Here is a 21,622-nt window from a genome sequence, read left to right as displayed (position 1 = left end):
CTACTATACTATTTGCGTCTCTTGCGACGAGAAATGTTCTCTATGGCTACCGTAAAAGTAAAATTAACGTGTCGCAGTGGTTTTTCTTCCTACGTAGAGCAATCAAATGAACGGAAAATTAAATAAGTAAATCCATCGACATTTATAGCGGAAGGCGCTCAAAAGTAACTCGTCTAAATGTCACAGATCACGAGGCAGTATTTATTGGATTTTATGGAGGCTCAGTTGCTACAAAAACCAAAATTTGGAGTTCGATTCCCGGCTGCTTCTAGGATATTTTTTTTTCCTGTCACTTAGCTCTCCTTTCATCTCTGGCAGTGATTTGTAAATGTTAAAAATTCAAGCTGGACCGTGGTTCGGAGTCCGTGTTAAACTGTTTCCCCAATGACTGTTTCGTTAAGTTATGGTCGGAAGGAGGCATGGGTGTACCATCTACAATAGGATCGTGCCTAGCATGGCACTATGGTGTTCTTGTCGACTGTGATGGGGGCGATGACCTGGTGATCGTCGTGCGAGCCAACGAAGTTCTTCAACTTGTGTGCTATTTTCGGTGCAGATTACATTATTTATGTTTTTGTTTCGAAGTTTATCACCATTTTACGGAACTTTTTGAACAGAATTCTTTTATTTGCTTATGCCAACAAGCAAGTTTTAGTAACCTGATGGTTTTATGAACTGTGACTATAACTTTCATTGATCATTGACTGAACATTGATAAAGTCATGTGGCCATCTTATTTCCCCGCAGAAGATCACCAGCAGAAAAAAGTACGTGGTTCCCACAGAGAATCGAAAGTGGTCGGCAGGTACACGTTGTTTACGTGTGCGCAGTAACAATACACGACGACGCAACTCCCAGTTGTACACTCATTAGGAACTGAATTAGAGAGAGCTGCTGTGGTTGATTTTGGAACAGGTGGTAAAATATAATTTTTGGTGAATGATTCATAGGTTCACAACAAGTGAAAAAAGCATACCGATAGTTGTCTGTGGTGACTATGAGAGTGCATGCGAGGACGAAAATAAAAATCCTGTTGTCCTCTAATCAGTGTTTGCTTTATTACAGTCATATAATGTTCAGATAAAGATATTACTAGTCTTAGAAAGGTTTCGCATGCATTCAGAAATGGAGACGGAAACTAAACCCCGCCAAGACAGAGACAGTCTGCTTTCATTTGAGCAATAGGGCGGTGAATAGGCAGCTCCATGTCCACTTTGGTGACAGGCTACTTCACCACCTACAGCACTCAAAATATATAGGGGTTACATTGAACCGGACACTGTCCTGCAAGAATCGTGTGGAAAACACCGCAACGAAGATACGAACTAGGAATAACATGCTAAATAAGCTTTGCGGAACAACCTGGGGCTCCGATACTGAAACTGCGCACTTCAGCACTTGGACTAGTCTATTGCGGAATATGGCTCTCGTGTATTGTTCAGCAGAGCGGTGCCGGCCGGAGTAGCCAAACGGTTCTAGGCGCTACAGTCTGGAACCGCGAGACCGCTACGGTCGCAGGTTCGAATCCTGCCTCGGGTATGGATGTGTGTGATGTCCTTAGGTTAGTTAGGTTTAAGTAGTTCTAAGTTCTAGGGGACTGATGACCTCAAATGTTCAGTCCCATAGTGCTCAGAGCCATTTGAACCAGCAGAGCGGTGACACAAAAATGCTCGATGCACTGTTGAACGACACAATAAGAATTACAAGTAGGTACACGAAGATCAGCCCCCGTTGAATGGCTGCCCATATTGAGCCACATTCCACCACCTGTCTTCGACGAAAAGCAGAGTTTGAACGCCTACAAGGCAACTCGCTACTCCCTATCCTCCAAGACGCTGTTATCCTAAAAAGAAACCGGCTTTTATCAAGAAAACCATCCATGAAAACAGCCATTGGACTGCATAAGTCTCAGTTCAAATTAATCGACTCCTGGGGAAGGGACTGGATAGAGTCTTGTCCTCCGCGTTGTCAGAACATGCTTTGCATTAGAAAGAAACCTCCTGCCTTCGACAAATCGCGCAAAATCTGGAAAACGATTAACAAAAGTCGCACCAATCACGGCAGCAGCGCGGACTCTCTTTACATGTGGGTTTAGGTTCCATCTCCAAAATGTGACTGTCGAGCAGCCAGGGAAACTGTTCGTCACACTGTTACAGAATGTTCTAGTTGGGCATATCGTGGAACTTTCTTCATTTCCCGATGGAAACGAACGGCGCAATTGATTAAGTTTAAAAATTAAATGTCTTGCCGCAAATTGCATGTGCTACTGTTTGTATTTTATTTAAGATTGTGATTTAAAAAAACTGTGCGATAAATAAAATAACTATACAACCGAATAAAACGCAACGGATTATGCGCCCAGAGAAAAAAAAAAGTAACGAAGTGCATGTGAACAACGTAAAATTATTGCGAAATAATCTAAGAAATGTAAAATTATCGCGAAATAAACTAGGAAATATTGTAACACGTATGATACGTCGAAAAGAAGAAAATACTTAAAAACATCTCAATAAAATGAAGAATTTCGTGATGTACAAGTGCTCAAAAGCAGCAGTACTTAAGCCACGTGGGACGCTATCACTGAAGGAAAAAAGAAAGGAGACAGCAAAGAAAACACTGCGTCTGTCGCATATGGACGGAACAAAAAAATTATTTCAGTAGAAGATGACAAAAAAGAAAAAATGACCATGGCTATTGATTTTGCATGTACAGGACGTGTGTAATGAAGTGGAAAAGTTAACAAACATGAAAGACTATGGTAGTGTTATAAAAGTTGCCTGCCAATATGGATCAGTGAAATTAACAGCAACAGGAAACTCTGGGTGAAAACTGTACTCTCAAGGACGTTGGATGTCTTCCTGAACAGAGTAGCAATCTAAATGCTATCACTAAGAGAGGTTCCACAGTTGTGTTTAATAAACATGTTGTTCAAATTTATAGAGATAAAATCCTCATTTTAGAGTGACCAAAAACAAAACAAAAATGGATTGTATGAAGTAAAAAAAAAAGTGTGTGTGTGTGTGAAGCTTATGTGAGAGCTAAGGTAACAAGAAAACCATTTTCCACTGTGGGCAACAGGAGCACTTGAATTAATTCATACTGAACTGTGTGTGCGTAGAGAGAGAGAGAGAGAGAGAGAGAGAGAGAGCTTTTCCAAAATGTAGTAGGTACTGATACTACGTGATTGTTAAATGATTTCACTCCGCTCTGTGTGACCTATATATGTTACTATGTAAGTCAGAGGCTGCAAGCTTGATAAGGAAATGTGTGCTGGAAAGTGAAAGTCAATTTAATCACATAGTTAAAACTGAATAAAAGTGGTTCGGGAGAACATAAGTTGTGCCAAGACTTCTAACTTTTGGATCATCAAAAATCCAGGCCACACGAAGAAACTACAAGGAATGATCAACAAAGACCTCAGTCTTTTTTGAATTTTTTTTTCACTGGTGTTTATTAGTCCATTTCAGTGTTAACATGACATTTTCAAAGGAGTCCCCTCCTACCTGAATGCACTTTTCATAGCGTCTCTGACAGTCCTCGAACACAGGGTGTAGGCAGTTCCATGTCAGGTCCTTAAGAATCACCTCACTTGTCTTGAGCACTGCTTTGGAGTTCTCAAGTCGAATGTCCTGAAGCTCTGCCTTTAGTGATGGGAATAAAAAAATAAAAAACAATCATGGTGCAAGATCGGGGCTATAAGGTGGGTGCGGTACACAGGTAATGTTGCATTGAGTCACAAACTGGACGACTTGATTTGCGACGTGAGGCCGCCCTTTGTCGTAATGTAGTCTCCACCCAGTCCGAGAAAGTTCTGGTCGTTTCCTTGCAGTGTGCTTCCTGAGTTGAGCCAGTATTGACGTGTAGTATGCTGTTACAACAAATGTGTGAGGGGGAACTTCATGCTGGTAAATTATTCCCTGACAGTCAAAAAATGTGATCACCGTGACTTTCCCAGCAGAGGAAACAACGTTCGCCTTTTCTGGTGTTGGAGAACATGGCGATTTCCACACTGCTGTCTCGTTTCTTCAGGATCAAAATGATGCAGCCATGACTCATAACCGGTGATAATAGATTCCAGAAACGCATTCACACCGCCAGCAAAGAAACGCAGCACCTCATGGCTTGTCTCCATTCACACAGCCTTTTGTTCGGGAGTGAACAGGCGTGGCACCCAATGTGTGCAAGCACGGGTCATGTGGAGATGATCATGCATAATTGTAAAGACAGTTCCATCTGAAATTCTCAGTACTTCAGTGAGGTGACGTAATGTTGTCCGCCGATCCTCACGCACAATCAGAGCAGCTGTATTGATGTAGATTTCAGTCACAGCCGAAGCCGAAACACCAGGCACATCTTGCTTAACACAGACAAGCCGGCCTTCTTTGAACCACTTAAATACGTTGCGCGAGGTAATGCATCTTCACCGTGCACTTTGTGCAGCTTTTCGTAAGTGCCAGTGGCTGTGTGGTTTAAACGAACTCAGATTGTTATTGCACCGTAGTATTCCTCGCGCTTCACTTTCATTGTTTGGTACGCGAAATGCGAAGAGCATCTATAAAATAGAGCATTACTACCAACCTACCGATATGAGAGTGCTATCGCCTATAGACATTATATATAAAAACCAGCACTTTTCAAATATTCATGGTGCAGATAGGAAATTACCATGGAAGCTTCAGAAAAAATCAGTTTGTCTTTGTTGATAAGCCCTCGTAGATAAAAAAAAAAGTAGTTCATACATTTTCCTTGGCTTTGCTTGAAATGGCTACAGACCCTGATGCAGAAAGAAGAAATATTGTTATGTCAAGACATGCTGAATTTGAACAGAGAATGACAAAAGAAACGGTGAAGAAAAATCGTGTTTTTAATGAAGAAACAAATGACGCTAACAATCAAGTAGATAAAATTCAAGATCAAGGAAATAAAGAAGGAAGAGGATGTAATGGAAAGAAAAGAAACTGCAATTTTAGGGTTAGAGGCAATCTAGAGAGTCCTTGAGATATCGAAATAACGAAACCGTAATGCTTTCATAATATGAAGGACGAGTTAATGGTCCAGATACAGAAAAAAGTGCACGAAAGACACAGAAATCACTTGAACGGAATGACACATGAAAGTTGATGAATGAAAAGGAAACAAAAGAGAGAGAGAGATATCGGGATATTTAAAGTCAAAGAGGATGGTCTATATTAGGCAAAGCTGGTTGTCAAAGGTTTTCAACGAGAAAAGGATATAGATTTCAAGGAATTATTCAGCCCAGTAATAGATGTCTGTTGACTAAGATTATCGTCTGTTGACTAAGATTGTCGTTTGCAATGGCAACCTAGAAAAATTTCCATGTGAGAGTGTTTGATGTAAAAACAGCCTATCTCTATGACAAACTCGATGAAAAGATTTTCATAAAGATACCTGAAGGAAACAGAGGTCGAAAAAATTTGTGTTTTGAAGGAAGCTGTGTATGGCCTCAGACAAGCCACATCCAAATGGAATAAAAGTATGACAGATTTCGTAAAAACAGGACTGCTAATTCCGTTGAAGTCAGGGTAGTGCATATTTAAAAATGAAACTGAAGAAATGTGTGTGACAATGCACTTTGATGAAGGAATTATTTTAGGGAAAGTCTTAGAGAAAATTGAAGACGTGCTGAAGAAACGTCGGAAGAATTTTGAAATATTTGCGGTAGAAAATCTAGGTATATACCTAAGGATACAGGTAATGAGGACACAGAAGAGAATATTTCTACATCAAGAACACTATGCAAAAAAAAGTACTGGCAAAAGTCGATATGAATGACTGCAATGTAGGGCCTCCTTTAGTTTCAGTGGGGAAGGCAAGTGAAGGAAACGAAGAGATTGAATACATCTGATTTCCTTATCGTGTAGCCGCAAGAAGTCTCCTTTATTTGTAATGTGAAACCACACCAGATCTTGGATTCGCGGTCATTTATGAGAGCCGCTTCGCAGAAAATCCAAAGAAAAGAGACCATCAAAATGTCGAAAGAACTTTGAGGTACCTTCAAGATTCCAATAACTATAGTTTTTCTGTAAGAAAATGAAGACGCTGACACTGTTCGTTTAAATGTGTATTGTGATGCCGATTTGACTTAGGGTGGTATTCAAATGACCAAGTCAGAACAGTTAGTTAAATGAAATAAGCATATAGATCTGAAAATCCACTCTGTCAGCGAGAGGTTTGTTTAAAATAAACTATTATAGTACAGAAGATCAATTGGCAGACATACTTACCAAAGCTCTGCAGAGGTCAAAGTTTGAGAAATTTAGAAATGCTGTTACGGTGAATTCTGTTTCAGAAGTGTATTAAGTGATAACCGTTTTAATGTAATAATTTAGTTCGTGCTCAGCAAACTTAAATGTAAAAACATTTAAATTTTGTATGATTCACCAAGAACGTAAAACCATTGTCACAGAGTTACCGAAAACGAAAATTTCATTTGAAGAGGGGGATGTTGGTATAATGTTTGATGTATTATTCAAAGATTGGCAACAAGAGGAGAAATCCGACAGAGAATTGTCTGTGTTGACTGTGAGTGTGTGCACGAGGAAGAATGTTAAATAAAAATGATGTTGTTCTCTTACGAATTTATGTATTTTATTTATGTCATAAGCCGCAGCGCATGCGATAGTTCGACGTGTAAGTACGGCGCCAGACATGCGTCGTCTTGGCGATTAACTCGCAAGGAGACAAACTTCTTAAATCAAATATGTTTTACGTCGCGTGGGCTCAGTTATTAGTTTCATAAGAATTAATTCTTTTGACACTGTTTGCGGAAAACCGTACTGCGGGATAAAGACTGTTGTTTTCCTCGACCAGTATCCGGGTGGACTAGGACAGTATGTCGCTATATCGGTACCATGCGCTGTACAGTGTCTTGTTGAGTATATGTAGAGGTGTAAGTAAATACCGATAAGTAATGAGAAAACTAAATCAAATCAGAAGATGAATGATGATTTCAAAAATTAAAGAAATTACCAATGAAAGAAAATGACACTCCGTGAAATACAAATGAAGATGAATTTAATGATACCATTTGTTCCATAACTATGTTGATTATGTTCCTACGACAGTGAAATTCATAAGGAATAATCAGGTTGTCCAATGGTTGTTCCGCCAAGAATGCTTGCGGCGTCGTTAACGACCACGTTTGGACTAATATCGCTTCGTTTTGATAAGACAACGAAGTCCTACGCGTTCGGGTAAGGAAGCACCGAACTTTGGTCCGCGGGACGCAGTTGTCACAACATACTATTCGGCTCCATACGCGAATGAATGAAGATCTAATGAGTTGCTACTTTAATTCGATTTCTAGAATGACTACTAGGATAGCGACACTATGACAACAGAAACATCCATCGGCGCCTTCGAGAAAGCCCAAGTGTGTCTATGAAAGGAGCAGAGCCATTCGTAAAATGTTAAAATAGATGTAAATGAGGACACGTCTCCATTGCGATGTGCAGGCATTACGCCACCGTGTCAAGGATTAGTGACTCGATTTGTGTGATACCACTGCCGGCAGAGTGTTACAATGTAGCTCTGCTTAGCGGACGCCACTGGCCACAGAAGTTAGTCCGGGCTGGTGAGTCACGGTAAACGCCGGTGGCAGTTTACGAATACGCCGGAAACCACAGTAGGTGATGCATTCCGCCCTTCCACCCGGTCGGTGGAGGTATGTACTGTCGAGTGGTGGATTTTTATATCGGACGATACATCTGCCATCGTCTTTCCTCGGCGCACGATTTCTGAACGAAGCTGCCCAAACTTGTGCATTCATTTTTTCACCTACAGCACTCCTTTAGCCGGGCATCGGATCACCGCATCGCTCCTGAATAGTATCACGATGGTCTGAGGGGCACTGCACAGGCACCTGAAGTCTATCCACTACACCTGGTGCACTATCTTCGACCAGTGTCTCTGAATTGTCAGTTATGATAGAGCTTTTGTGGAACAAGATGCCTCCCCAACGGCTTTGTTGTTTTTTGGAGTCAGCGACAGGATGCATTGTCACTGCTATCAGTACACGGTATCTAGTTCAGTTGCTTAAGAGTAATTCAGAAAAACTGAAGTATATTGACTGAAACCCTTTTTCTGTAGCTACTTTTGAGTCGCTTCATCCCACGAAGCACATCAAACTGTGGGACATAGGGTGTAACCTCACCTTTTCCTGCAACACTTTGCCTGAGAACACGAACCAAACAGCAAATCATTGATCGAAAAATTCTAAAAAATGGCGAAAACCTACAGTTATTCGAAATTTTTGTTTATCTTTGCAACATGTATATATAAAGCACACAGTATATTTACAGTGAGTAAAAGTGAAGTAACATGATGTAATGTGATGTCATGTAGAAAATAACGTCACAGGTATACAGGGTGAACATTAATAAAACAGAAAAACTGCAGGGACAGATTCCTGACTGGAAATCGAGGCATAAAGGTCCTTTGAAAATGTGTCCAGAAATGCACCATTGCCACGGTAGATGCTGCTAATGAACAAAAGTCCTCTGACCGTGTGCTGTGTGTTAGCTGTGTGATTGATGCAAAGTAATGTAACCAGTAGAATAGCTGATTTGTGTTGGGAACGTGTACATGCAGTCTGCTGCCTCCCTGAACATTCATTTGTCTGGAAGCACCCACGATCACACAAACGCCCAAAAAGGACACGGAATGTTGTGTGATGCAGTTGGTGTCAGTGAGGGTAGTTGTTTTGGTATTGCCGTGCTGGCGCTCGACTGTTTCCGTCTGCTTGGCTGTACACAAACACCATCTCAACTTGTTCCTAACACAAATACCAGACCATTCTGCTGCTAACAGTGTGCTGCAACAATCACACAGCATACAACACACAAGGAACACGTGGCCATCAACCATGGCAACAATGCATTTTCCGAAATATGTTCATTGGACCTGTTTCCTCCATTTCCAATCAGTAATCCATCTCTGAAGTGTGGCAGTTTTATTAATGTTCACCCTGTATATGACTTTAAAATATTCCCACTCCTCCAGGATTATTTTTGCACATTTCTCCGTTTAATTTCACCATAGCTATCCACAGACAGAACCTCCAAGGCATTAATGTGGCTGTAAAGGTATCTGTACAGTTAGCTGAGCCCCTAGCTGTGCTTCTAATGTGTGTATTTAAATAAAACACACTTTTTGTGGACAGTCAGTGGGTTTTGTCATGTAATTTTAGAGTTTCTAAAATATTTATGCGAGTCTTAATTAATTCCATGTTTTAAAGTTTTTAGGTACTTAGCAATATGGGATTGTGACCTGAGTGCCTTACCATAAATTGAGCTAATGTACACATACGTGCAGGTTGTATTTCATCTTCATGATGACAAAATAATGACAGTTTTATGTATGTCACTTTCTTTGTATTTTTCATCAATTAATTTTCAAAATTTGAGTATAATTATTATTGGTAAACTGCATGATTTTGTTAGTCAGTGGTACATGTTATGTTGGTCACTTCCTTCTCTTTCCTCACCTGCACATCCTTAATGATATGTGTGTGTCGTCAACATAAGAAGCAGACACTATTGTAGTCTGGATGACTGTAAAATAGAAGATTTTGCACAATAATCAGTTAAAAAGAATGTGTGTATTTCTCCAGCTCCCTCTTAAAGCAGCAGTTTTCTGTTAATACTTGTTGCTGTTACCTAACAATGAAGAGCTATCAAGAGAATTTTTTTCATTTCACCACTTTCCTTATTACTACTGGCTGCTGGTTTCTTTGTGGATATTCTGCTCTTCTTCAAAGCCTTTTCCACTGTTTCTATAAAATTGCTTATTCATATAAGAAGAGACCATTGTAGAACAACATTGATATTAATTACTTAGAAGTTAATTGAAAAGATACAAAGTTATCTCCCTTTGGCAGGTTCTGTTCAATAGGACTGAGACTTCACATCCAGCATTGAACCATAAGTTTCTGTAATTTCATCAATCTCTGAGTCTCAGAAGAAGTTCTTATTGGCAGTAGTTGGAAGACTTAAAACAACTAATGTGTTGGTCTGTGCCTGTGATTAAACAATACTATAAAGCAGTCAGAGTCATAGCTTTATTAAAAATTACCACTTGTGATCATGGACTACTAACAGTTCATATACAATGGCTTTACACGTAAGATACAGCTATCAAATGAGGTCAGTTAACCACGGAATTGTTGGTAAATATGAAGCAAATTTCAGGGAGCTGTGTTGTGTTTAGTTTGTAATAGTAATGCTGAATGACCTCCAACAACTACATTATGTAGATCAAAGACAAATTGTGATGTACTGTCGGGTATCACTTTACTGTAAAAAGATTCTTGATGAACTTGTAGAATTTATTACTCCCAGGTGTCATCTTTGTGAATGAGGCACATTAAATTCCATAGAAAAAATCATCTTGTCTCCAAAAAATTAAGCAGTAATTGACACAAAAGTTGGATTTAAGCAGCAGTTCTTCACTAGATATGTTCCTGTTGCCAGTGGGATGTTGTATGCACTTTCTTTCTTTGAATCTGAGAATCAAGTCAACCAACTTGTTATAACTGAACCTACTGTTTATTGGGTAATCCAAACCATAGAACAGTTTGATTTTTACCACAGTCAGAAAGCAATGTCAGAGATTAATTGTAGGAAACCTATAGAAAAAGTAAGACTGATGAGGGATCATAATGTGGACCTTAGGATTTGTAATTCTTAAGTAACTGCACACCGACCAAACTATTGATGGGACGTATGGCTTGTTAATGAAACTATTGCTGCTCAGTTATGTCAGTTATACTCTGCTGTGCTGACTGAGATAACTCCATTAAAATCATTGTCAACAATAACTGTTGATCTGAGAAAAGTGACAGTGAAATCATTTTGAAAGTTATCTACATTCCATAAACTGTCTTTCTGTACCTGAAGAGGTATATATAACTCATGCTACTTCACTTCCAAATATCTGGAAGTAATAACCATTATCAAGTACTTGTATAAGACACCAATTAGCTGCAAGTATATGAAAGTAAGAAGCCTTATTAAGTGCTTGTCATAAGCATATTATCCTAGGGTTTACTCATTATCTATCCAGCATACCCATAACCCCATATGTCTGTCCTCCATTGATAAGATACAGGTGTGATAGTGCCCCATTCTGTTTCTAAATTACAGACTACTTCAATTTCAGTTCTTACTACTGTTACAGCTTCTTATACTGCCTTTGGTTCTCGTATAAACAGGAAGTTACAGTTAATGCAAAGTAATTAGGAAAAGTGACATTCATATTGCAGCAAAATTACTTTTTAAATCTGTGCTGGATGGCTTGAAAACCCTAAATATTTTCTTTCATTCATTTTTTTTAATATGCATTTCATCTACACTATTGGATCACAGTGAATCTTTGAGAGATTATGCCTAGATTACGTATGGTACTTCACAAAAGTTGAGCAAGTGCTATTAGAATTTATTAGCATAGTATGTGATCAGTAATGTTCACTTTCTGAAACGTGTTTTGAATGACTTACAATGTTTTGTCTGCAAAGTATACCTATTCGTACAAGTGAAATGTAGAGAAACAGTTGTCATTTTGTTTCTTAGCTTTAGTTAATTCAACTATACTGCACTTTTGGTACTTAAGTCATGATACTTTTTGAGATACCTAGGTGATATCTCAATTTCTTGGTGTTTTGGCTCTTAGGATGTTCTGTTACTGCTTATAATGTAAATTTGAATGTCACAATATTTTTTTATAATTGTTGTGTGTTTGTTACACATAATCTGTGTTTATTCTATACTTCAGTTGACAAACTTAACACTATTGCAAATGTTGAGTAGCTATAAAAAATTTATTTTATGTAAAGGTATTTATTTGCATTTAATTTCATTTTGTTTGGAATTTTATAAAAGGTATTTAATTTTACAACATCTTGTTTTCAGCATCTATAACTAAGGATCTCAGACAGTTCTTGAACACAAGATTCCAGAAGGGGTCAGTGGACCATGACCTCCAAAATACAATTAGAGATAACTTATATTTGCGCACTGTCCCAGTTACAACACGTGTACCAAGAGATGGAGAGGTTAATGGTGTGGACTACACATTTCTCAGTGCTGAGGAGTTCATGGAATTAGAGAGAAGTGGAAACCTCCTGGAAAGTGGAATTTACGAAGGTAAGGATGCAGAATTTTCTACACATAAAAGACCATTGTATTTGCTTTCTGCAGAATCATTTGTTACAATGAACTGAGATCCCAATTTCTAATTTGTATAGCAGTAGTTTAACTATAAATGATGCCAAAGGAAAATATAAGCAGTATGCACATGCCTTTTGTCTTTTACTGAAAATTTTATTTTCAAAATTAGTTATTTTTTATAACATTTTATGTGTAGGTAATCACTATGGGACTCCAAAACCATCAAAAGAAGCACCTGTTTCGCCTCCACAGAGCAGTGGCTCCAACTTGAACCTCAACAGTGTAGGAGTTTTTGGGACACTGTTTCCAGGTGCACATCCCAGTTCTGAAGGAAAACGCAAACGAAATCGTTCAAACGTGGAGGCAATGGCTGCCAAGAATAACATGGAACCTGAACCTGTTGCTGGACATGTACTTGATGGTAATTTAAATAATATTTTATTACATACAGTGAAGGTGACCACACTCAAAAGTATGCAATACACAACATATCATGTTTTAGACAGTACCTTGTATCTCCAGTGGGGTGGGGGGAGAGCCTGAAAAGTGTACCATCCCAAGTATAAGGGCCAATCAAAAAGTTTCTATTTGAGGGCGCTGCTGCAATGTATATGCTATGTAGTATGACTTCGATGCTGGTATATAACCACTGATATGTAGGCAAGGGATCAGTGTGGTATTTGTGTGTTTCCAGTGCAGAAAAGTGAACTATGGCTTCAATATTACTGGATGCCTCCAAATGGGACCAACATGCTGTTATTCTTTTCTTGGCTGCCAAAGAACAAATAACAGTAGAGGTATGTTGCAAAATGAAGAATGTGTATGGTGCAGCATGTCTGTCGAAAACCAGCTGCGACAAGGGGTGCTGCTGCTTAATGTTAATGCAATTGCCCACATCACAAATGTCATTGTGTGGAAGCTGTGCCAACTCAAGTGGGAGACTCTCGAGCACCCACCCTATAGTCTTGATCTCTCCCCATGTGATTACCATGCCTTCAGTCCCTTAAAAGGGGCCTTGAAGGGTCAATGACTCTGTCAGGAGATGTTTTGCAGCAGTTAATTACGGACTTCTTCACGCGACAGGATATGATATTTTACTATCGGGCATCTTCAACTTGGTATGTTGCTGAAATTGTTGCCTTATTGCACATGGTAATTTTGCCTGATCGGCATACTGATTCTGGACTGTACAACATTCGAACAGAATCTTTTTGATCGCCGCTTATATTTACCAAGGGCATAACTTTTGACAAAATCAAACTATTGCTAGTGCGCTGAACAGTAAGAAACTTTATTTCTGTGCTAGGAGCATTGTGAACTTAGCATAAATATCTGGAAGACACCTATAGAACACTATTTATGGATGGTCAAGGCATCCACTAGCAGCTTTGGTGAACAACAGTTATTGAATGAATGCACAGTGTGTGTGTAATTTGTGTAACTAAAGATGATCATACAGCCAGTTACATGCCATGCCATTTCTTATTCATTAACAAAATGTGTTTGTGTACTGTAAAAAAAAAGCTGAAGTTTTTTTTGCAGTTACACAATGGTAAAAAAATAAATAAATTAACACAAAACAGCAAATGATTATCTCCAATTTTTTAAATCTCTGGAATCATAAAGCTTATTGTTTTTCTTTAAGTCACTACCAAATTTATTGCGAAAATAAAAACATTTACTTACAAATCTTGAGAACATCCAGCAAAGAGGAAGGAGGATTTAGAAGCATATTGATGGATAATAAATAGTAAAATCAATGTTGAAACCTAAGAATAATCGATGACAGCATCATTTAACTGTTCATTGATTACCTCATTATTGTGGATTTATAAAATTCTCTGATTGATAGGAATCACCTCCAGCAGTAATACGTGAAACAGAACTGAGCTGCAGCCTATTAAACATACTGAATTACTTTGCTGAAATTATTTTGTTTTGATTCAGGAGCAATATTTAATATTCAGAATAGTTCACAGTGCATTAGTAGACTTTCTAGTATATGGGACTGAGAAGTGTTTTTTGTTTCATGTTCATACCATGCTGGTTATTCCATTTTTAATTATTTTAATTGTAGATTTAAGACATCCAGGGAAGGAATGTAGACAGCCATAGCAACTGTAAGTTGAAGGCATAAATAAATCCTTTTTATTCCAACTCTTTTGCATGGTAGGTAACAAAAAATTTATCTGTCAAGAAAACAGAATTTGAAAATGACTGTTCAGTTAAATAAATACAGAAAAAGAAGCCTGGTAACAGACATATTTTGAATTTTCCTCTCATTCTATTATGTTATCTCTCTATTGATGCTATGTGGTTTTTCCTGCCAATTCCTTTCATCAGTATATTGTTCCAAACCTTTCATTTCTCTGTCATCAAAAGAAGAACCCCCACATTCTGATTGCAAGTAAATGTTTAAGTTTTGTATACAGTAACTGTTGATCCATTGTCCACGAGTTAGCACTTTATATTTTGCAACAAAAAATACTGCAACCTTACATATTGCCCGGTGAAGTTTTATAAGTGAGCAAGAAAATTTTGAGAAACAGCATTTTTTTGTTACACTATTGTGGGTAGCAAAAAGCTAATTTGTTATACACACACAATACTTTTTGACAGACTTGTATTTAATTGTTACCAGGATACAACAGTAGTGGAGACCAGGTACCAACTGACCCTCCAAGTTACTACCATTCTGGTGAAGGCCCTGAATCTCTTCACGCAGATCTAGGTCCTCTGCCACCTAACTGGGAGAAGGCCTACACTGACAGGGGTGAAGTGTATTTCATTGAGTAAGTTTAATTGAGTATTGTTTCATTTTAATTTCACAGATTAATAAACAGGGACAGAATGTGTTACCGATACAAATGTGCAGTTTGTTGTTACTTTGGATTGTTGTTTGATTTGTACTTTGAGTAATAATTGACAGAAAATAATAATAATAATAATAGTGCGGAATCTTTCATTTACTCACCAATCGAATTTGACAGTTGTGTGTTGTTATTTCTTCTTATTGACATTGTATGCCATAAATTTTGTTTATGTAAATTGCTGATTTTGAAGGTTACAAGACTTGGGAAGCTAACTCATGAAGTAATACTCCAAAACTGAGCTAATGTTCACTGCTGGGAATTGCGTTAAATTTTATCAGTGGTACGCAGTTCTTAGCTATGCATAATTTAGATTTTTTATATGTAACATATTTATTGCCTTGGGGCACTTTTTGAAGATACCATTCAATTGCTTTTCCACAGTGGCTACTGATATTTGAAATCTTAGATAGTGGCGCTGTGGATTGTGCCCATTTTCTTGTAGATATCATTTGAGCCAAATAATGCTATTTCAAATTCAGTAGTGTTATATAGCATATTCATATGAGACAGAGAATTACAGACACTTCAGTTACTTTTAGCTAATTTGATGTTGAACTACACTTAGAATTATTGCTTATGATTTGTAAATATTATTGAACAGTGAAGATTAAAGATTGGGTGGATGTTTTATTCCTTGTTGGACATGTAAGCTTTTTCACTTATTAAGAGGCTACAGCAAACATGCATGTGTGACTTTAAGTCAGGTTTGTTTACTTTTGAATTAAGATTCATTTGAACTTGAAGGGACCCAGCAAACAACAAATTTGTAATCAGTACATAAATTTTGTCTTCAAATGACTGAGCAGAGTGCTCTCCATTCATGTTTTTTTAGACTCTAGAATAAATGTTTGGTACTGTAATGGAGGCATAATAACTTGTCCATACAAACCATGAAGTAAATTCTAGTTTCATTTTGCATCTATGCGTATGTTTTTCTTATCTTTTGTTTTGCATTAGGAATACATTTCTTGAGATGCATGTGTAACCTCTGATGGTACATATTGATTTCTATCAATTACTCTATTCATGTTAAGTATCTACAGTGAACCTCATTGCACAAGTTGTGCGTTGCGTACTGTTGCAAGAAATTTCTGATTAAATGATTAAGAAATGTGGTTGCTGCTGCAGTGCATTATATGCCAAACTCCTATGTGGAATTGCTACAGTAACCATTAGTGAGTTATGGGGTTCACAGGTAAATTCAGAGAGGACTGTACAAGAAGGTGGGAAGTAAAAAATTGCTAGTATTATAGAGAAAGAAATAAATAGTGATTTGTAAAGTAAGCATAATAGTGAAAAAAATACAGAAAAATTTAGGTAATTAAAAAAGGAAGCTCTCACACCTGAATAGAAAGACATTGATGACTGCAAAGTATTTATTGACACTAAGGAGAAAAGAATAGATTTTATTGTCCAATTTTTGATGAGATCATTGGAGACTGAGGACAGGCATTGTTTGGACAACAATTGGGCAGTAAACCAGCCTGGCATTCATGTTAAGTGAACCTAAGTGTGAATAGTCAGATGAGGATTTCAGTCCTGCTTCTCCAGAATTGGTATAAAGTTTTTTTTTTTTTTTTTTTTTTTTTTTTTTTTTTTTTTTTTTTTTTTTTTTTTTTTTTTTTTTAAAGCTATTGCACCATCTTACTCAGGTTCTTGATTGTCGATAAACATTTGACTCTGGTTAGCTATGACAGTTGAAGAGCCTTTCAAAAATTGTTTCGAATACTAGTACAGTTGGAGTTTTTTAACTTCTACTTATGCAGATGCTGCACACTTTATTTTTGCATACATACTCTCTTTCAGTTTCTGAGTAATATTGTATCTACCTGAGGGACTCTCCTCTCCCCAATGTTGTCCCGTTTACCTTAAATGTCCAGACATATCATTGATTGCAAAAGTTTTCTCTTTCATGGGAGATGAGCCTTTAACATCATGTTTAGGAGTATAGAATCTTCAGTGTGCTTGTGATTTATATTGGCCACTCAGTTATTTTCATGGTGAACAACACTCACAGTGATGTAGTAGCAGGTAAATATGCCCACTTAACATATGGAGTACATCTGAAAATTGTATATTCCCTCTTAAATATCCCCTCAATAATTCATGGTGGAACATTTGTATTAGTTAAAGATCTATACTGTAGTAGTTTAATTCACACAACATTTTATCAGTAAACTGCTTCATTGTTTTGTATTAAATTTTCATATTTTAGATACAAAAATGTGTAGATCATATGTGCCAGCAGTGGAAATCATAAATGAGTTGATAACAGTGTATGATGAGGCTCACTGATTCAAAGCCTGCTATGCCAGAACCGTGTAACATATAACAGGAGGATTAATATCAAAATGATGGTAGATCACATGTCATGGCGTACTGGAAAACTGATTATCAGCAGTTTTGGAAGTTGTATCTGAGTGACCTCTCTCACACAGGAGTATTAGACTCTGTATATTTAATAATTTTTTTAAGACCCTGTGTACACTGTATGGGTATTGTTTAGGTTACAGTTGACTTGCTGTGGACTGTAAAAATACTGCAGAATTAATTATAGCATGTGTATTTATATTGGATATCAATTTTATTTATGGCAGGCTTAAGAAGTTCAAACCATTATCTGGATATATGATTTTAGTTCTGATTAATACCACCTGGTTTTAATATACTTCCTTACCATATCCAAAGGCTGACAATTAAGTGGTTACAAAATTATGTGCTTCACATTTTAATTTTTCACCAACTGTATTATAAACGGCAATCTTATTATGTGCAGTTAGCAAAATAAAAGTGGCTTTTTCTTAGTCCTCATATTTCCTTCTCAAACTGTCAGCTGTAAATCTTTACCTGCATATGTTTTTGAACAGTTTTTATATGCTAGATTTGACAGACAATAGAAATGATTGCTATATTAAACTATGTATCCCTGATTATGTATTTGATCATACGTTGTACACTGACTTCCAGAGAAAGAAAGCACCCAGAAGACATGGTCATATGTCAGTGTAACTTGATACACAGATATATAAAAGATTAGAGCTGCAATCCTCTGCGACAATGCATTGGTATTGCTCATGTTTGATGTTACCAAGCCTGGTAGGGTATATAAGGGGCATGAAGAACAGTATCAGGTGTTGAATGATAATTGTGAAAGACACACAGATGCCATGTACTCTTATGGGTTCACATTGTGAGTCTCCATTTGGTCAGCTGGTCGAATAGTGCAATATCCTGTTGGACTGCATGGGAATGGGTGAGCAGGCATACTTGTGTCAAAGCTCTGTTGACCACATCTGAACATCACAAGGGAGGATCGCCATACAGTGCACCAAACACATTGTTAATCCACCATGCCTGCACCTGCCATCCAAGAACAAAATGGACTGCTTGCAACATTCCATGTCAATCTGCACTATTGGTTGGACACTGGTAGTAGTCAGACTAGCGAATTACCATTTGTTAATGCCCCAACAAATCCCTTGGTGGACTGAGGCATGCTGTCGCACATTTCGCATGCAGGGACATTCTCCCTGCATTTTTCACTGTCATCCTACAATGGACAACTACTTTTGTTATAAACAGTTACGTGCACAGTGTTGCATTCCTTGCGATAGCAGAAAAGCTAGCTGGATTTCAGTTACTAGTTCCTTTAACAGTTCCACTCCCTTTTCTATCGTGTGAGTCAACCTCAGACAGCTCTCTGGGAGCAAGGTCCATTTCCCAGTTTCTGATCTGATCATAGAAAATGATGTCATAGTGGACCCCATTGCTGTCTCCAACATTTTGGCCACTATTTTGCAGAGATTTCGAGCTCCACCCAGTGGCACCCAGCCTTTCTCCATCAGAAATGAGTGGAGGAGGCTTGTGTGATACCCTTCTCCTCTCAGAATTGTGAATCCTGCAATGCCGCCTTTACTGTGCGGGAGCTGGATCGTGCTCTCAGTTCATCCCGATTTTCCATACCAGGTCCGGACAATGTTCATATTTAGATGTTGAAGTGCCTTTCTGTTGCAGCAAGCACTTCCTGCTTCATACATACAATCGCATATGGGCAAATGTCACATTTCCCAGACGCTGGGGTTAAGCCACTGTAATCCCCGTAGTGAAGCTCGCTAAGGACAAACTGCTTCCTTCTAGCTACTGACCCATTTCTCTCACCAACTGTGTTTGCAAGGTGGTGGAACATATGATTTGTGCCCAGCTGGTACGGTGGCTCGAGTCTCGCAATTTACTAATCATTACATAATGTGGATTGTGGGTGCGCCGTTCTGCAGTTGACCATCTCGTCACTTTGTCAAACTGTGTCATGAATGGTTTTTCTGCAGAAATACCAGACTGTGACCATGTTTTTTGACCTGGAGAAAGCCTACGGCACCTGCTGGAGGACTGGTATCCTCTGTACACTCTACACCTGGAGCCTTCCAGGCCGCCTGACTGGTTTTCTTCAATAATTTTTAAAATACAGAGTTTTCAAGGTCTGTGTGGTTTCTACTTTGTTGGATACTTTTATCCAGGAAATCGAGGTGCCCCAGGGCTCTGTTGTGACCGTCTTCCTCTCTGCTATTGCCATTAACCCTGTTGTGCCCTGTCTCCTGCTGGGCATCTCCAGCTTCTTTTTTGGTGACAATTTTGCAATCTATTGTAGTTCTCCATCTACTTGTCTCCATGAGTGGCATCTTCAGTGATGTTTCAATTGTCTTTACTTGTGGAGCATTGACAATGGCGTTCGCTTTACCACTGACAAAAGCGTTTGTATGAATTTCTGGTATCACAATGGGTTTCTTCCATTGTCTTTACATCTTGGGCCTGTTGCTCTTCTGTTTGCTGAAACTACAAAATTCCTTGGGCTCATGCTTGATATGAAACTTTCTTGGTGCTCCCACATGTTTTACCTGGCCACCCACTGTACCGGTCCCTCAGTCTCCCGCTTGTCCTAAGCGGTACTTCCTGGGAAGCAGATCGTACTACCCTCCTCCATTTGTACCGTTCCCTTGTCTGTTCGAAACTAGACTATGGGTGTTTCGTTTATGTATCTGCACATCCATACATCTTATGCTGACTAAATACAGGCCACCATTGTAGCATCCATTTGGCTACTGGTGCCTTTTACACTAGCCCGGTTGAGAGTCTGTATGCAGAAGCTGCTGAACTACTGCTGTCATACCGATGTGATGTTCTCCTCAACAAATACACATGCTGTTTGTCTGCCATACCCGTCCACCCATTCTATGCCTCCTTCTTCGATGACTCCTTTTACTGCCAGTATGGGCATGTCCCTCTTGCAACACAGGCTTTTCAATTGTGTCATTTGCTCCGATTCTCTCAGTGCCCTTCAGAGCCTCTGTGCACTGTACACAGTCCATAGTGCAATGGGTCCAAGAAAGCTTCTGGATGCCCTCTTTTAAGAGAGCCACTGTGATGTTTATGTGGGGCCCTGGTCACGTTGGTCTGATAGGAAATGAGACTGCTGCAAAGGCCCACTAGTTCTTCCATTCCTTCTGCTGATATACAAGTTGCCATTTGTCAGCAGATGGTGTCACTTTGGCATCACCACAGGCCTTCCCTTCATGGAAACAAGCTCCAGGGAATTAAACCTCTCGCAGCTGCTTGGCTGACCACCTCTCGCCACAAGGAGATCATTTGAGCTAAGCAGCATATTGGGCATTATCTTTTAAGCTGTCACCATTTGTTAAGTGCTGATCTGCCATGACTGTTTGCTCATTGTCATCAACCTTTGACGGTTCACCATATCATGACTGAATGCCCTTTTTTAACCACCTACGTTCTACTGTATGTTTTACGTCTGTGTTGTCGGCTGTTTTGGTGAACAATGCATGGGCTGTTGACCATGTTTTACTTTTTATATGTCGTAGCGATATGGCAAAGGATGTTTGCTCTTTAGTTCAGGACCTCTGTTGTCTCTACAGCGTATTTTGTGGACCTTTCTCCAATAGGAAGTCCTTGTTTTTAGTTGTCTTTTCTTCCATCAGTTGGGCTTAACATGTTGTCACCTTTAACTCCTTTTTTATCTTAGTGTGCTGTTCTAAGGTTCTGACATGGACACGTATGACCTTAGTTGGTTTAGCACCCTAAAACAAAACAAAACGAAAGAAACACCCCAACACAAACAGCTGTGTTTGGGAGGGTGCTGTGACAGGGAAGCATGGACTGTTGATGAATGGTGTCACACTATGCTCAGCAGTGAATCACAGCTCTCCGCTGCCCCAGATAACCATAGTCAACGAGTATGGTGGTGACCTGCAGAGAGAGGTCCCATTCTTTCAATGTTTTAGGAAGGCAAATTAGTGCTAATACTGGCATCATGGTATGGGAAGCCATTGGAGATGACTACAAATGACAGCTGGTAATGATTGAGGGAACTCTGAAGTCACAGTGGTATGTCACAGACATCCTGCATCCTCATTTGTTAGCTTTTATGTCGCAGTATCTTGGTGCCATTTTTCAGCTGGACAGTGCTCATCAATACATGGCACATGTCTCTTTGAGCTGTCTGTGTGATGTTGAGATACTCCTATGGGGAGAAAGATCTGTACCCAATAGAAT

The 21,622-nt window shown here is 38.9% G+C and overlaps 1 protein-coding gene across 2 annotated transcripts in view; it reads left to right on the top strand.

Moving 5' to 3' along the window:
• Nucleotides 1–21,622, top strand: part of LOC126185208 (membrane-associated guanylate kinase, WW and PDZ domain-containing protein 1) — a 392,577-nt gene that overhangs the window by 260,200 nt on the left and 110,755 nt on the right. For both annotated transcript variants that reach the window (XM_049928090.1, XM_049928091.1), the window contains exons 2-4: nt 11,928–12,161; nt 12,382–12,606; nt 14,827–14,977. In XM_049928090.1, the coding sequence (XP_049784047.1) occupies nt 11,928–12,161; nt 12,382–12,606; nt 14,827–14,977 (610 nt within the window). The remainder of the gene's footprint in view (nt 1–11,927; nt 12,162–12,381; nt 12,607–14,826; nt 14,978–21,622) is intronic.

The sequence above is a fragment of the Schistocerca cancellata genome, chromosome 4 (assembly GCF_023864275.1).
Source record: "Schistocerca cancellata isolate TAMUIC-IGC-003103 chromosome 4, iqSchCanc2.1, whole genome shotgun sequence".
NCBI classification, from domain to species: Eukaryota; Metazoa; Arthropoda; class Insecta; order Orthoptera; family Acrididae; genus Schistocerca; species Schistocerca cancellata.
This window is presented reverse-complemented; position numbering and strand designations above follow the sequence as displayed.